At 30.6% G+C, this 19,140-nt stretch overlaps 1 protein-coding gene across 1 annotated transcript in view; it reads right to left on the reverse strand.

Moving 5' to 3' along the window:
- Positions 1 to 1,158: 1,158 nt before the first annotated feature.
- Positions 1,159 to 19,140, reverse strand: part of LOC138939668 (potassium voltage-gated channel protein Shal) — a 49,872-nt gene continuing 31,890 nt past the window's right edge. Inside the window, exons 2-3 of the mRNA XM_070307690.1 lie at positions 8,094 to 8,256; positions 1,159 to 1,185 (exon numbers count right to left, since the gene is read on the reverse strand). Coding sequence (XP_070163791.1) covers positions 1,174 to 1,185; positions 8,094 to 8,256 — 175 coding nt within the window. The 3' untranslated portion in view covers positions 1,159 to 1,173. The remainder of the gene's footprint in view (positions 1,186 to 8,093; positions 8,257 to 19,140) is intronic.

Below are 19,140 nucleotides of genomic sequence, written 5' to 3' on the forward strand. Positions count from 1 at the left end.
AAAAGGACCAAGAAAAAACCAGAACTTCGCTTTCTTTCATGTTTGGTCGAACGAAGCAATTTTGATTAAAATATCTAAACGCGGTCGAATTGTTTGTAGCGTTAAGAATATAACCGCGACCGCACCGATCGCCGCTGCTGCAATCACGCGCGGCTGTTTATTTAGTGAAAAAGAAACGGCGTAATAAACTTCGACAGCCGGCCAATGACGTCAATGATTTAATCGCACATTGCGAATGGATCGGAAGAATCAATCGACAGAAAATCTTTCTCTTCGTTGAAAAGAGAAGTAACATGCATTCTGTGAAAGCTCATGAAATGTGGCGATTATTTTTATATGTTATCGCTTCCTATCCCTAAATCGACTCGATTAAAAACGAATCACGAAATAGATTTGCGAAATCATCAAGAAATACTCTCGTAAATTTGACAAAAAAATTTGGATGCATTTTAACAGAAATTATTTAAAAAATTTAATTTTATCTAACAAAACTATACAAATAAATTAATTACAAATAAGTTTATTTAAAAATGTCAGGTTTAGATATCAATCCGTTTTATCTGTTAGCTCGGAATTTTATCGATAATAATATTATCACAAACAGTGAGATGACAAGTGTGTTTGAGGAAGATTTCACACACAAACATATGAAGATATTAAATTCGAAATGTGACATCTAATCAATAAAATCGAGACATCTAATCAATAAATCTTTCTATTTTGATGAAATTTAACACAAGTTTGTAGAGCAAAGGAAATAACTTTGACGTTTCTCTTGACATATCCAAGCTTAAAAATTTTTAAAAAAATACAATCTCTGTGTGTGTAATATATATTTCAATCTATATAATATATATTGAAAGCGGGCGCGAAAAAAAGAATATTCCACGAAAATGCACGCTTACATATAACGAGAAGCAATTTAAAAAATTGAAAATTTGAAACCAGTATTCTTATCTCCGTTTTTCTTTATCTAGTTTTCGATTTATCCACAAATATTTCTAGTTAGCACTTCTTAAATCGCAGTCTAACAAATTAATGTGTTGCCGTTAATAATTATCACTTTGCCGACCCCGCTTTGTCAAGATTTTCGCGGGCATCCTTCATCCTCCTCGTCTATTTTCGGAACGAACCCTTAGCACGCCTGATGCTCCACACGTTCTCGTTTTCTTTCTAGCTGCACGTCTGCTTTTGAGAGGGCAAAAGAAGGGAAGGCGGTGAGTCGGTGGTCACTTTGAGAGAAAAAAATCTAACTAGGGATAATAGAGATACTCGCATCTCTATATATCTACAAACGTTCCTTACAAACAAACGATTAACTTGCGAACCTAGAATCAATTTACGAAAGTTTTGTATATGCGAGAGATAATATAGATACAATTTCAATTAAATATAAAAAATAAAGACAAAAAGATGATAACCACAAGTACAAAATTGGAAAAGAAGTTATTTTTGAAGCTGTAGAATAAATTTATTTGCACATAATAAAAAGATAGATAAATAGTTATATAAATAGAAAATAAAACTAGAAAAGATAATAAAAAGATAAAAAAAAATAGAAAAAATAGATAATAAAAAAATTGCATTAAGAAAAAGATCAATTTTAAATTGATTAAGAGAATTCGTGTAAAAGCAAAGAAATTAAAAAAAAAAATTATATTAGACTAAAACCAATAAAAATATATGTATGACTCTCATTAAATATCTAAATATAAATATATATAAATATATAATATTATTATTATATTTATACATAATATATATTTTTTATTTTGCGACATACATTTGACATGAGATTAATAAATTTTTATATTATAAAGATTTATTATAGTCTCGTGTCAAATATATTGTTTATATTATAAAGATTTATTAGTCTCATGTCAAATGTATGTCGCAAAATAAAAGCGATAAAATTTCCATAATTTTTGTCTCACGTTAAGATAATTTGCATAGTTGCTGCTGTTAACTGGCGAGACTTATTAATAATCGCATGCGAAAGAGCTGAAATAGCTTTTACGAGTTTCCATCGTTTTTCTCTCAGGCACCAGCTATCGGAATCAATCCTATTTGTAAAGTTAACTGAAGCTAAAGGTAAATGACCATTTGCAAGTATATTTATACAACCAAGCTGCTTCATCGCAAGCTATCCGTAATAAAACAAACTTCAAATTTCAATATACTTGCTCAACTTCATTATATCTTACAGCTTAATCTCTAATCCTCAGTAATGTGAATCGGGTATAAAAAGATTTCTATTTAATATAATTCTAAATTTTTCCTTTTCTTGTAATCTTTATCAATTTAATTTATTTCATAGATAATGCATATTTATTTATTTATTATGCATAATTATATGTCTGATAAACTTATTAACAAATTCATCCACTTTATGAATTAACAAACACGAATCGAATAAATTTTAAAAATTAGATAAATATGTAAAATTAAAAATTGCAACCATCTTAAAGTAAAATCTGACATATAACATTAAATTCCCCAAAATATTCGAAAAAATTAATTGTAAAGCTTTGAATAAGGCATCAAACCGATTTCAGCGTATTTTATCATACTCTAGTAAAATTTTGTCTGCGTTATCAATGTTTCGTTTATACTCCACTTCCGGAAGATATAACCTAACCCAAACCCATTTTCAGTTTTAAAAATAAAATTGAAGACATGACACAAAAATTCATGTAGTTACATATTTAAAGCTGTTAACGAACTGTGAGAAATAGGTGAAATCGATTATTGACAAAATATCTATGATACCATATACCTATATCCCGTAAATGTAAACAAATACTTTTTCCATGTATACCCTACAACAAATACGCAAACTTCACATTTCCTAATATTACTTTACAATAGCATTAAATTTAGCCGAGAGGGAAAGCATTAAAGCTGTCAAACTTTAATCTGTCATATCTTCTAAAAGGAATGCTTTCCCCCACTTTTCTCTCGCGGCGAATTACTCAGAGGAACCTCCCCTAGACATGTGTCTAAGTGGCGATAAAATCGATGAGGTAATAATCTTTTATGCGTATTTACCTAAAAAAGATTCTCTTCTTGGAGCGGCAAAAACTTTTGGCGGATATAACACAATCGCGATTAATCTGACATTATATTGCAAATTTTCTTTTCTGCATAATGTAAATAATATCCAAAATATATGATCCGTACAAAATTAATAGTGACTACCTTTCATTTCCTCAGACTTTCACATTGATCCCATAAAATTTTAGATAAGAATTCAGTACGTTTTGATGTATTATCACCTGCTATCATCGATTTGTTACCGCTATTTCAGTGAGAATAATCGCAGAGGCTGAAAATCATAGAATACGTAATGAACAATTGTGAAACGTCGCGAATCATGGAAATAAGCAGAATAATGGCAGCGATTCGTTGAATAGTCATACTTGCATCATTCCTTCTCAACCTTGTTAGTTCTCCTAATCTCTAAGAACAATTCGGAATTTGTAATTCTTAGATTCAATTAATCTTAGTACTCTGCGTTGATACCACTGCTTCACAGCAGTAAAATCTACAAAGATTTCTCTAAGGCAAAGATCTATCGGGAAAGAAAAAGAATTTCTGTATCGAACTGTACAAAAAGACTTGATTTCCAAAATATTACTCAATAACATTGGAATACCCTATACGATGCTTAAGATTTTATTATGATGCACGAGACGCAACACCGAGATCCCGAAAGCGTCACGAGAAGGAACAATACCAAGCTTCCAACGTCGATATGGCGATAAGGAAAGAAACCTGATGAAAGATCCATCGCTGTCCGAGAGCTAGAATCGGAACAAACGTGTCCATGCATATGTAGATGCGGCTGCATCTGCAATGCAGATCTACGCGGCATCGGCGAACCGACCTTCGCGAAATCAAACGATTCGAAACTTTGTAATTTCGCATATAAGACAATTTAAAAAATTATAAAACGGATTGAAAAAAAGAGAGAGCATAAAAAGACAGAAGTATTGCTTGTAATATGTAAATTAAATTAGAATTCTTAATCCTGAATGAAATCCGAAAATAATCAAATTTTCTATTTCATTTATAATATAATTATCAATTTTCATTTATGAAACTACTATTCACTACATAGCTATCCTGCAACCATTAAAAATACGCTTGTTTATAATTTTTATAAATGATTTTTAAAAATTGCATTAATACAATATTTTCAAAAATTCGTTTCTATATAATTAAAAAATCTATGAAAAGATTCTCAATCGAAATAAATTTCTGCAATATAAAGCGAAATATAATAAATTACGTATAGATAAAATAATAATATTTAAAAAAGAAACATAATAAATAATATTAAAAATAAAATCATTAATCTTCTCTTCTATTCAATAATATTTACTTCTTAAAAACAAATTTCGCTCGACGATATAATTTCGCACAAGTCGGAATAAATTCTATCATTCGATTTATAACTGCGACCTAAATCTTTTTTATTCGTAACATGGTGTATTCTCGCGAAATCAAACCCACAGAAAAGATTTAGGAGATTCGCAGCCGACTTCCTTTTTCGGCTAGCCACGATGCCATCTTTCTTGTCCGCGAGATTCATCCAAACGCGTCGTCCATGTCTACTTAAATCGTCCCAAGCGTATCGGCACGAGCAAAGTGGAGACGCATAAACGTACACGTGTGGAAATAAATCGTTCGTTCGTGTACGCGTGAGAGAGATTTAAAACATCACTTTCGCCTTTCGGAATAAATCTCACTCGCACATTCGTTCGCGAGTTCTCGTAAAAATATATATATATATATATATATATATATATATATCTCGAGCGAAGGATGATATTCCGCCTGAGAGACTATGAGTAGACGCAGGGTTTCACGCGAAAATCGAGGCGATGATCTTTTCCTTCTCTATCTTTCGAAACAAAGCGAATTCCTTTTATGGATCGATCGATACGCTGCCGAAATGTCGATGCTAAAAATGGTAATCGTGTCACGGGAGCGAAGCAAATGTGCGAGAATAACCGTTCATGTTTATTCATGATACTATAAGAAAGTTTCTAAGAAATCGTGAAAAAGATGATCTGCTTCTCACATTAAAAAAAAAAAATTAAATTATTCAAATGATTGTTATATTATAATGTAGCTTAAATAAAATAAAATTTCTTTAATAATAATTGTGATTCCATTATGAAGAACATTTGATTGTCGAAACTATAAAAATTATAAAAAAATTATAGATTTGTTTTTTTTACACATTTTTCGTGCATTATAATAATTGCAATAATAAATTGTTTTATTAAATTTTAATCGAAAATACATAATTCAATCTTTTCTGAATTTCATGATGAATGCAGGGCTTTCGAGGAGAGTCGCGCAAAGTTAAAGGAGTAAAGAAAAATGTAAATTTTTTAAAATAATTTGTTTTCCTTTTTTCCCAATGATATCGGTTCGTGAAGCGATGATGTTTGGTTAAATAGTCACAACTGTGCCACGGGAACGAAGTTACGGACTACACGTGGGTGAAAATAAATCGTCCGACTTGTGGGAACGACGATGCGAAACGAGCTAACGTGTCATCGACTGCGACCCGAGTGGGACCCGCCGCTTCCTCCCTGTAATGGAAGAAATATCTTCGAAACGTCGATATTGGGGGAGGATACGAAAACTGCGAGAGTCCCTCGCCTTCGAGAATGTCGGTCGTAATTTATATACTCGGTCCGTAGCTAATCATCTTTGATATTGTTGTATAAAGGTCAACTCACGTACGTTGTGCAAATTCTTACTAGGCTGATACTATTGATATCGTTCTAAAAAAATCAGGTGAAGCTAATAATTGACTGGCATTGCAAATATGACTGCCATATGTTTATTATAAATACAGATTGCAGTCCATTTTCAATCTTAATATATGTAAATGCTCTAAAATTTATTGTACAGGGAAAGAGACAGAATTGCAGAGATCTTCGATCTTATTATTATATGATTTTGATCAATGATGATAAAATATGTTACGCGGCATGAATTTAATATAATATTTTTTATTAGACAGTTATAGATTATATTGGATGATTGCATAAGTTCGTGCCCGATTTTCATAGATGGCATTAAATTACTGCATGGCGGAGTTCTATTGTTTTCGTGTGGTAATTGTTGCTTACACCGAATAGATGACGTTGTCTTATGTCAATTTAGCGTCAGACATTGTTCAGATAAGTCCATTTGTGCATAAGAGAAATCATTAAACATGGAGAACGAAACGGTGCATTTGCGGCATGTAATGCTATATGAATTTCGGAAAGGCGTGAGTGTTGGGATTGCACAAAAAAATATTCAAAGCGTTTATTTGGACCGCGCTCCTGCTCTCCGAACAGTCAAAAAGTGGTTTGGCAGATTTCGAAATGGTGATTTCAACATGGAGGATCAACCCCGCTCTGGACAGCCTTCTGGCATTGATGATGACATTGTGCATGCCTTAGTGGAAAGAAACCCAAGGATTACAACTGAGGATATTGCTGAGAGGCTGAACATCGATAATTCAACCGCTTTTCGTCATTTAAAAAAGCTTGGATACATTTCCAAGCTTGATACCTGGATGCCGCATCTCCTGACTGAAAGGAATAAGCTGCAGGAAAACTGCAGGAGTCGCAATGGGAAATTCTGCAGCACCCGCCATATTCTCCAGATATTGCGCCTTCAGATTTTTATCCGTTCCGGTCTTTGCAGAATAGTTTAAATGGCAAGAATCTCAATTCCGAGGAAGCTGTCGAAAACCACCTTACAAACTTTTTTCGAGAAAAACCAAGTTCTTTCTTCAAAAATGGAATCGACAAGCTTATAGATCGTTGGAAAACCATTGTAGAAAAGAATGGAGACTATATAATTGATTAATAAAAGTGTTATCTCTAAAATATAATCTATTGAAGTTTATATTTAAATCGGGCACGAACTTATGCAATCACCCAATATTATATTTCATAATATCCACATTTCTACTGAAATTTGTACGAGATAGACATTAGCATAAATTCTCTTTTATTGAATTCCATTCCTCTTTTGGGATACAGTAATAAAAGCTCTGGCGATCTGCCTTGTTAGCGACTTTGTTATGAAGCGGCCCTGAGGCAGCAAAGCGAGTTTTTAGTCCAAAGACAACATCCAGAAGTATCGATATTTAGAATGTACCAGAATAAAGTATGCTTCTCGTGTGAATAGTAACGCAGCTATTTGTAGATGCGCGTCGTACACGTGAGAAGAAGACGATAACGTTTTGAGAAGTGCCGTACATAAAATTATTATGTATAAATACGCCAAGATATTGTAAGATAAATAATTTCATATGAAAATTAAATTTATATATATATATATATATATATAGGGTGGGGCATTTATATTGAGACATCTAAATATCTAAAAAATAAAGCAAGATAGAAAGAAATGTTTCGGACAAAAGTTGTTCGGTTCTAAGGAGTTCATAAGATGGTGCCATTAGTTTAGCCTTGGGTGGAGGCGCTTCGGAGATTTCAATGTTAATATTGTTTTTTTTTAATGAAAGCACCCCAATTTTTTTACATAAATCAATTCCTTGCAATATTCTGCATAAAAAGTTATAGAAGTATGAAGGCCAAAAGTTTAATAGTTTTTACAAGATATTTTATGCTTTATTTTATTACTTTACTTCGACATAATTTTACATAAACTATAAAAATCTATAAATATCTAAATAAAATTATTTATTTTGCAATAATGTTACCTTAATATTTTAAGCTCAAAAAATGAGAGACATCAATTGGTGTAAAGAAAATAAAACTCAAAGTCAAACTAATGGCACCATCTTATGACCCCCTTAAAACCGAACAACTTTTGTCCGAAACATTTCTTTCTATCTTGCTTTATTTTTTAGATATTTAGGTTTCTCAATATAAATGCCCCACCCTGTATATAACAAAAGTAATTGATACAAAATGTATCCAAAAAAAAAAAAAAAAGGAATATATGATCGTAATATAAAATTTATTTAAAATTTATGAATATATTAGAGTTTGGGAAAATTTCTTACAATTACGTATGTACAAATTAAAAGATGTCTAAAGTGCACTCACCCTCTGCGCCTTTCGCTTGTCAGCGCGTTGATTTTGATGATATATTCTGCTGAAATTACTGACGATAACAGGTACCGGTAAAGCGATCACTAGGACACCGCTCAAGGAGCATACACCCCCGACGATTTTTCCCGCAATCGTTTTCGGAACCATGTCACCGTAGCTGAAACAGATAAAAAAAATTTTTTTAAACCAATTGCTCCATAATATATGTAACATATTAAAATTTTAAATATCATTACTGAAATTTATACATATTTTTAATTACTTATTCTTCCAATAATATATATTTTTTCCTGTTAATATCAAAACATTTAGAAAATCATGTTTTAATAAAAATCGAGTATTCTAACATTTTAAAATACAACCGTGTTAAAAGTTTATAAATCGTTCAATTAACAAAATTGCAGAATTTCAAAGTCATTAAATTTATAAATTCTAGAAAACGAGAAATTTGAATAACTTTATATTAAGACATTGAGTGAAAAATCTAGAAAAATTTTTCTGAAATTAAAATATATTTCTATGTACAATATAATTCCAAGCAAATATCATACATTGCGTAACAGAAAGATTTTTAAACTCGTGCAATCTTATTCATTTATCATGCATAAATTCCAAGCAAATCTTATGTTTCGCGTAAGAGAAGGATTTTCACAAACTCCTAGTCTCATTTATCTTAAGATATTCTATCTTCCCAACAAACAGACCACTTCACGCAACGGAGATACATTCGCGAAACATTGTTACAGGCATTGTTAGCGACACAAAATGACGACGATTTAACCAAACGATCCGGCCAAATGTTCAGAAGGTACGATGAAATTATGTATAACCAACGTTATTGCTCGCGTCGCAGCGAGAGAAATGGGAGAATGTGGATAATTCACGGCGTGCTTGTGAAGAATTCAACTGTAAAAGGTACGGTCCGTCCTCGTTTCTCAACCGTGCGAATGTCCGCCCGTAAAACTTTTCCACGGTTACACGTGACTCGCTACATATCTGACCCACAAGGTTTTTAATAGTCCAGCTCCATTTACATATTTACCGTATATCGGATAGCGTAAACACACGGTCGAACAAATACAGCGAGCCTGTAGCTATCTGTTTAACTTGTTCTCATGACGAGTTTGCGACGTGCTTGAACATTTGCGTTCCGCTAGGATTGCGGCGACGATGCGAAAATGCGAGCTTTTTTCTCAAGAGTAGAATGCTTATGATTTTCTGTTGTCTTTTCCACATTAGTGAAAATTTTACTATTAAACGGATCATATAAACATCGCTGTAATTGTAATATACAGGATGTCCCATTTTAATCTCCTCCGGCAAATATTTCAAAAACCAAGCCCGGAAGAGAAAAATGTTTCAGACAAAAGTTGTGTTTGGTTTCGAGGGGGCCATAAGATAGTGACAATGATTTGACCTTGGAAAATCATTTGAAGGTCATGTGAAGGTCAACTTTAAAATCTTAAATAGAAATCCCCATTTTTTATTTAGTATTCTTGTATCTGACATCGAGAGCTTTCCAAAACACTATAAGAAAGTATTTTTTGATTAAGTACTTTTTGAGTTATTTTATATTTTAATCTGACATATTTTGATATAAAAAATTAAATATCTCGTAAAATATTTAGTTTTTGATAATCTTACCGTAATACTTCTATGTACAGAATAATGAGACAAATCAATTAGTATATAAAAAAAAATTGTTTTTAAGAAAATTATTTACAATGTATTTTTTTAAACAATTATTTGTTTTTTTTTTGGCACTAATTAATTTGTCTTATTATTCTGTACATAGAAGTATTACGGTAAAATTATCGAAAACTGAATATTTTACGAAATATTTTATTTTTTATATCAAAATATGTCAGATTAAAATATAAAATAACTCAAAAAGTACTTAATGAAAAAATACTTAATTATAGTGTTTTGGAAAGCTCTCGATGTCAGCTACAAGAATATTAAATAAAAAATGGGGGTTTCTATTTAAGATTCTAAAGTTGACCTTCACATGATCTTCAAATGATTTTTCAAGGTCAAACCAATGGTACCATCTTATGGCCCCCTCGAAACCAAACAACTTTTGTCTGAAACATTATTCTCTTCCGGGCTTGGTTTTTGAGATATTTGCCGGAGGAGATTAAAATGGGACAGCCTGTATAATCATAAAATTGAAATGTCTCTCTTTCGAAATATTTGATAGAGATAAAAATTGAATGTTTGAAAAGAAAATTTATATCATCAGCCAATTAACATAAAATATTATTCTAAATCGTATATAGATAAGCAATAGCGTATATGTATATTTATCTTATAAAAGTAAAAGAACCCTTTATTTCTCTCCTTCCAATCTATCGCGAATCTCTCATTTACATGGTAGCTCTATATCTAAAGAGATATAAACATTGTGTTTTGAGTTATTTCGTGTTTAAACTTATTGACGAGTTATATTAAACATCTCATTTTGTTCTTCAATAATTCCTCATACGCAAAATATTTCCTATTGACAGTCTCATCTTTTTACACTGATTCCCACATGTATTTCATAATTTGTTTTATGCATTTTCCACTAATTTTATCTTACCGCAATATATATTTTTGAAACTCGCAGCTGCGATAAATGCTGACGTGCAAGTTTAAGAAATGATACGATAAAGCAAAGAATTGAGTTTTAAAACTTGAAACTCCAAGATTTACAAAATTTATCGCAACCAAAATTAATCGAAGGATTTCTATCCTATTATATGTCAAATCTAACATTAAAAGTTTTATATGTTCGTATCTAAAATCTTATGAGGTATATTATATCTCATAAATAAAGAGTTCTTTTACTTTTATCTTAAATTTAACATATATAATAGGATGTTTATATAACTACAATATTTATTTGATCTGTGAATTCTTCGTTTTATCTCGCTTATTCAAAAATGCCAGAAAGAAAAAGAATGTCGGTACTTGACACGTCCTACAAAAATTGATATGAAGAGAGAATTATATTATTATTGAGGACACAGAAACAATATTATACTGTGCACAGTGGCAATCGTTTATTCCGCCGACATGCTTTACTCGAGAGATCAAACGATGGCTGGAGCATGAAAAAGGGAGAGCCGAGGAGCCGAGGATAAAATGAAGTGTAATGGATCGCACTCGACAGCTACAGATCGTTCCTTTTTCCAGCGAATTTCTCGGGTCGCACGCAATTTTGGGTTGTGACGGAGCAAAAGTAAAGGAAAGCTTCTGCAAACGACGTGCTTGTAGAAAAAAATATTCTCGCTAAAAATGATCGATCGCTCAATATCCTACGTGAAATTATCACAAAAAATCTGCCTATTTATTATGTCTTATATTATTAGAAAAGAAATATGTAAGCTTAAAATCCTGATAGTAAAATGATTGTTGACTCAATTTCACTAGAAAATTTAATATCCTTAAATTTTAAATTACATAAACTTTATAAAATATAAAATTCCTAATTATTTTCCATAAAAAAAAAAAAAGATACAAAAATTCAAATTTTAGAGTTTTAAATTTAATATACTCTGTGAAATCTTTTTATAAAATTTATTTCAAAAAAAAATTACGTTTTGCTAAAAATATAGATAAAAATACTAAATATTTTCCAAATTCTCAAACACTTATGTGTGAATTAGATTGAATAAATATACGAGCACACTCGCAGTGTATGGCTGTTTTTATTGCCAGTTTTACGTAAGTAACTTCCTATAATGCACAATTAATTTTATATCATATTATTTTGCCAACTAATCAATTTTATAAACAAATCTGTTTTTCTGTTGCATATACAATATAATGTCGATACCCGTCTCTATCAGAAGTACAGAAAAGAGTGAAAGTCGATCCGAAATTGCGGGTTACAAACTTTCTCCCGAACTCAGTTTTCCCGGTAGGCAATAATTTTTCCGCACTCTATGGTCCCCGGGGTCCATTCCTCGACCCCTGATTTACGTTTCCCACGGACTTTTATAGCGACCATGAAACTCGTCCTGGCGGGATCTCACCTGATGCTTGCCTTCTCGTATTTCACGCACGTGATATTACACGTGATGTTATCGATCCTTCTCCTTTTCCGCGCCTTTTATTTATTTAACAAATAATCTTTCATGCCAATTACTATTGAACTATCAGAATTTTTTATTCTTTCCTTGGCTATAGAAAATATATCTTTCACGCGAATAAATATACTTTTTAGTGTAAATAAGCTAGAAAAATAATACACATTAAAATTAATAAATATATTTATAGAGAATCTAATAATAAAAATACTATTATTTGACAAAAAAAAATAATAGATATTAAATGTATATTAAAAATAATTAATACATTAATTGATTCTAACACTGCATTAAAAAAGAAAGATGAGAATATTCTGAAATGATAAGAAATTCTGTATGATAAGAAATAATAATATAATAAACTCATTATAAAAAGATATAAAAATATGTGCATAACAATTAATGTGTTTTAATGCAAATCTTTTATGCGATAGAGGAAATAATTTAAAATAAAAATTCACGAAATTAAATTTATTTAGTTGCATAAATTATACAATAAACATGATTTAAGATTCTTTTTGATCTTAAAGAGGATTAAAAATGTAATAATAGGGAAAAGTTGGATAAAACCGGATAGGCGGGTCAAACCGGGTACCTCTGTTTTTTTCGTAATAAGTGTTGCTATTTATGGCTAACTTTTGTCAGTAGTTGTAGATTGGCGTCATCATTATTTTAAAACAAACCGTTTTTTAATAGAGGTTCAAAGTTTTTAACCCTCAAAAAATCGATATCAAGGCAAGAATCAAATTGTCGGGCATTTTTTCTATATAGGGCATCTGTTTCGGTAAATGCAGCAATGTATTTTGTGCATATCAGAGAGTATTAGTTTGAATCAGCACTTTGTACGCCGGAATAAACAACCACCGTATTTGTTACTTTCCTTGTGTTGGGGCAAAATCGGGTATTTACACATCTCATGTAATGAAAAGAGAAAGAACTGTTATCCCAACTTTGTCTCCCTACAAGAAACAGTTGGAAACGCAAACTGACACTTGGAAAAGAAAGCTTTTTGAGACCCCTAAAATTAAAAAGTTAAATAAGGAAGTCTGTGATTTTTGATCAATAGAATACATCTTTATATATTTGTATTTTAATTAAATTAAATCTAAATTTTATAATTACACAGTGTTTTGCATATTTTTAAATGGGTATCAGGTTTTATCCTACAAGTAGGATAAAATCGGGTACTTTGACCTCTTTACAAAATCTTGTTATTCTTGGCAACCAAAAAAAAATTTTTTTTTTTTTTTTCGGTAACTAGTTTTATTTTCTTATAGTTTAAGGTTCACTAAAGACTACTAAGGTCGACGAAACTTTTCTCACTCTCAGATTTTTTGTAGAAAGACAAATTGAAAAAAGTATCCGGTTTTACCCTACTTTCCCTTATATATTTTTACGTTATTTCTATGTATATACATTTGTAGAATATAAAACTGCTTTCTTTTGTTCTATAATTATAATATACGATTAAAATAGACAAATATCAAATGTAGGGGATTAAAAGTGGCAGGGCGCACGAGTTCAAGGCAAACGTTGTCGAGTCGAGCCGATGCAGACTGACATTTTACTTGTCAATGTAGCCGGGACACGCGACGGTAGCGAGTTTAGAACCGGCGAAAACGTAGAATTAATGATCTATATTTAGACAAGCACGCCTTGGGCGGTCGCCCGAGCAGCTACCTGGGCTTACCAGATCGAATTTGCAGTTAAATCATACATAACTATTGTCAAATTAAATAAAGAAGACTTAATATCCCACTTTTAAAAATTATATATAAAATTAATCTATATTAATCTTAATTATTTAAGATTAAATCGAGTTTATTAATTTCTCATAGGCTTTCTAATAAGTTATATTAAAGATTTTTGAAGATAACAAATGAGAGAAGCTTCAGATTCTTCCTATAACATGATTTAAAAAAAATATAATATGCGATTGATTTAAATAATTTTTTTACTTTTTCGAACAATTTAAAAAACGTTTTCTTTAATAAAAATTTCTAAAATTTATTTATGACATCTATTATCAAATAAACAAATAAAGACAAAATTCTATTATCTATTTTTCCAGAATTTAATTTATATAAATATTAAAATTCATATTTATATAAAGATTAAAATTATCCTATTTCTCTATTCAAATTCCTAAAGCTTATTGTTTATGGGAATAAACTTACAGTCATCTCTACGATATTATTATCTAGGAAAGCTCGCGAATTCAAATCGGCCAAGAAATCTAAAGATAAAATAGAAACCGGAGAACATACATCTAACATTTTATCTAATAACTTTTATCACATTTAAAATTAACTTAAACTTTAATAAGTGCGATAGAAATTTTCTACAAACTTTCATGGAATTTTTTGATAGATACTCCAGTTTTAATTTTTATATGAAGTTTTAAAGAAACGTTTTTATATAAACATAGAAAAAACGTAAGAAAAAAGAAATAATATCGCAATGAATTTGTGTCAGGTATCATAATAAATTTCAACTCGCGAAGCACGCGCTGGTTTAACGAAGATAAAACTTTTTTGTCACAACAAATATCTTCTGAATACCACAGGGTGTCTGTGAATTAGTAAAGTTCGCGCAGACTACATGACGTCGTTGTCTTCACGATTTTTCCTTAACCCGTTTCCCCGATTATTAGAACGGATATATAGAACGCAAGGAAGTACAATTCATAATTTATGCGTATTAAATAAAACAATTATTAGCAATCTATATCATAATCTAGCAAAGAAGAAGGAGAAATACTTTAAAATATTAAAGCAGAAGAAAGTATTAATTTAATATATATCCTTCTTCCTTCTATATACATATATATAACTATTAAAATAAAATAATCAATAAATAAAATGTCTTTCCCTCTCCCGTTTTACATTGATCAGAAAAAATAAAATTATACGTTTGTAAATTTTTTTCTTATAAAGTTAAGTGTACAGTTATTTGTACATTTTTTCTTGAAGTCATCGAACATTTATAGTTTATAAATGAAAGAAACTATTTTTCTATTTTTTTAAAGAGATATAACATTGAACACTTTGTCAGCAAATGATATATCTTTCTCTTTAAATCTTTTGGATAATATTTTGTTCATATTAGCACATAGCTACAATATCAAAATATAATAGAAGGAAGAAAGAATTTTACGAGAGAAGATCTGGAAAGCCTCGGGGTATAAAACGATACGCTTGACATCGCTGGTTTCTGTGTGAAAAGTATTAAATTGTTTTATTTTTCAACATACTGACAGCAAAGAAGATACATACTGCGAGTCAAGTAAAAAATACGCGATCTTACATCACAAATCCAGCAATATTCGATGACTTCGAGAAAAATGTACAAATGTTACACGACTCCGCTTTATCGGCTTGGTAGTCTTGAAGTGTATTTCCGTAACGTGAAAAGTATTTTCATAACGAATCATTTGGAGAAATAGGATCAATTAAACCAATTATGACATTGTAATTGTGTTTTTATATGATACAATCATCCCTTCTGTTAAGATTTCAAGTAATATCTATAAAATAACTATTCTTTTTACCAATTTTTTATTATAATGTACTGTTTATGAATGAAAAATATCGTACAATTATAATTTTATATGTATAAATTAAATTTATATTATTTTGCAAAAAGTGAAAAAAAAATAAAAAATTTAATTATATAAAAAGCAATATAATAATTAGTAAACAAAGAAATGAGAAAAAAATCAATGAAAAATATATTTGATCTGTCAAAAGCGATGCAATTATATCAATTTTAATGCATTATTAATACAGAGAAAAAAATATACATGAATTAGTAATATATATTTAATAAAAGATTTCTTTTTTCAAGCCTGAGTTTGTTCAATGAATTTCCTCGAATAGATTTCAGTTGAAATGTGGATTTTAGTAAAACTCGATTTTTCTTTCTGAATATTCCATAACTTTGATTTACGTTGGCAATCATGAATATGCTTCTAACACAATCACGTTCATCGCGTTGTAGCGACCACGCATGATCGCACCCTTTTCTTACCTTGCGTCATTGTTTAACAGTCATAACAGTCATAACTACTTCTATTTTCAAATAATATTCGTAAAGTAAAAGGAACGTGATAAAGGACTGTGTACCATAAAATTTTAATATTATATTATTATACTTATATAATAAAATAAATAAAATATAGCAATGGTACAATATTTTCCACTCTAGAATAATTCAGTTATAAAATCGAAAGACAAACTTGTAATATAATAACTTCCATTAACTAAATGCATATCAGTGTTTTATTTTTAATAAAAATTTATTTATTTATTTATTTATTTTTTTAATCAAAACGTTTACAAATAATTTATCTCTATAATTGAAACATTTTCGTTAATTATTAATTATTAGATTACATTTTCGTTAACTACTAATTGTATAGATAGGTTAACATTTTCGTCAATTACTAATTAGTAACATTAGTTTCATTTATATAATTTTGTACATTTATATAATTTTATAAAAAAACTTTATTAAATATAAAAATGAAAATAAAAATAAATTAGTTTATGTAAATCTATATAATAACACCGTTCAACAAAAACTGAACTTTTTTTCGAATACCGGAACGGGACTAGTCGTTTTTTATAGCTTTTTCGACGCCGAACATGAATTCGGTTTCGAAATTGCTCCATCGCGTCAGAATTTTGAGAAATTTGCAATTAAAGTTGCAAAGAAGGGCTATTGTGTTTGTAATTACAATACTGTATAAATTTCCATTGTTCGTCGTATCTTGTAATAATATTTCTGGTTAAAGTAGAGTCAAAAATATCCATATAGTATGCTTATCAAAACGTAATCGAAAAATTAAAGAATCACGAAAGCCGCGTACAACAAAGTCCTAATACACATTATTGTAGTGACAGTAATTTTGTTTGGCACAAAGGGATCACATCGAACTGCTATTTCGATTACTATGTGTAAACTGTCAGACTTCCAACCGGTCAATAACTGGTCGATTTGATCACAAACAAACGAATCTATATTTACAGTGAGACGATCGGCCGCAGCCCCAACATCGCTATTATATCATCGTCAAACAAAGCGACATTTTCGGGCCACCCAGTATACCGATAGGTACCGCGGACAGCGACTCTTGTTGCCGAGATGCAACGTACTATTAAAAGACGAATCACCGGCTTTCCACATTGGCTGCAAAGTGTTTGCGTACCTTGTCTGAAAATAAAGCGCATTCTCGTTCTAACTCGCAAGATGCGACCGTCGTAATAGCTTCAACAACAAAGGCGTAGACAAAGATGAGCACGGCAACGCATACGCGGGTTTAAACAATAATCGACGATATTGTGATAAGAAATTTTTCTACGATAATGAGTATAATTAAAAAATGCATAACATCTGTTATATGCAAGAAGAATAGCTAGAAGAATTAGATAAAAGTAAAAAAACATTAGATAATGGAGTGGTATGTAGAAGATAAGAATAACTCAAAAAGTATATAAAATTATTCAATTAAAATTCTGTTGTCATTCGGATGACGCTCGATCGTTAAACGATCTGACAAATATTGAGTTGATATGACATAAATACAATATTTCACGATAGATGAAAATCTATCATAAAGAAAATTTTTTCTATACGAGAGTTTTAAGCGCGCTTTTGCAGCTATTTCTGAATTAATCGATATACAGAATGTCCTAGAAACGGCGAGAATTTTTTGCCCAGAAAGGGAGAACTATTTACGAATCAGCTATGTGCAATAAAGTTTGATTGACATGAACTCATAATCCTTTTTAAATTAATCAAAACATATAAGAGACAAATACGATATAGTATACAAGATATATCACATTTCCCAAACGCGCCATAAGAAAAGATTCTATTATTTGTATCTGGCATATCTTTAAAACACATAAAGAGATTACTGAAACATTTTTTGTTTATTAACGTAAAACAAAAAAAAAAGAAATTTGTGAGACACTTATATATATGCGTTATATATTTTCTGTAATATAAAAAAATGAACTTTTTTTTTCTACTCTCTCGATACAACGTAACGATATAATATTTTTATTCACACACATATATATATATATAATTACACACGGACATTTTTTTGTAGATATTTTTTTCAAATTAATATCAGCCGAATAAAAGCTTTCATATAATAGAAAAGGATTTATCACATTACGATGATTCAACGGAAATTACAATACCAATGGAAGACGCAACTGAAAAGCAAAACCGTTTATTAACATCCCTTCCCTTTTCCATAAATAAGCGAACGGACTTAACAGTAAAATATAATTCAATACATTGACCTTCTTTACTAGATATTCCAGCAATGCTTATTTATCTCGCAACGCACAAATCCAAAATTGCGCTATATGACCTAACATCAATATATTTTTACTTTAATCTAAAAATTTATTTATTTATTTTGTTTTCCTGTAAAAGAAATAAAAAAACGTTATCAATATAATATCGTCGACCAGAGTTACAAAGTATCGGAAAAATTGACGTGACAATTTTATAAAACGATCGTTTCGTACGTAAAGAACGATCGAACAAATATAATTCTGTATTCGTTTCTCTTTTTTTTTTTTAACCCATCGCTTGCCGTCGCGTATCCGTTTATATTTATTCGGCACGCGAAGCAGAGTAAGGAGTAAAAGAGGAGATAGAAGAGAAGATTGGCTCGACATAGGCTGGCACCTGTCTGCTTGTACCGACAAGCGGATTTAGCATCGGGTCTAGGTGACCTGAGGCTGTTCGCCGCGAATCCACACCTGCGCCTCCGTAAAGATTATTTCAGCGCTCGCGAGCGGAAGCATAAAAATTCGCGACAAAACCTACTTTAGAAGATAATTGACAGCGATTTTTTAATTTCAAAGCAATGAATATAATTACGATTTGCTCTCTCTCTCTCTCTCTCTCTCTCTCTCTTAAGAATATCACGGTAGGGTAAACTA

Source organism: Polyergus mexicanus, unplaced genomic scaffold, assembly GCF_030449975.1.
Source record: "Polyergus mexicanus isolate NDT 795.1 unplaced genomic scaffold, iyPolMexi1.0 SCAF_15, whole genome shotgun sequence".
Classification (NCBI taxonomy): Eukaryota; Metazoa; Arthropoda; class Insecta; order Hymenoptera; family Formicidae; genus Polyergus; species Polyergus mexicanus.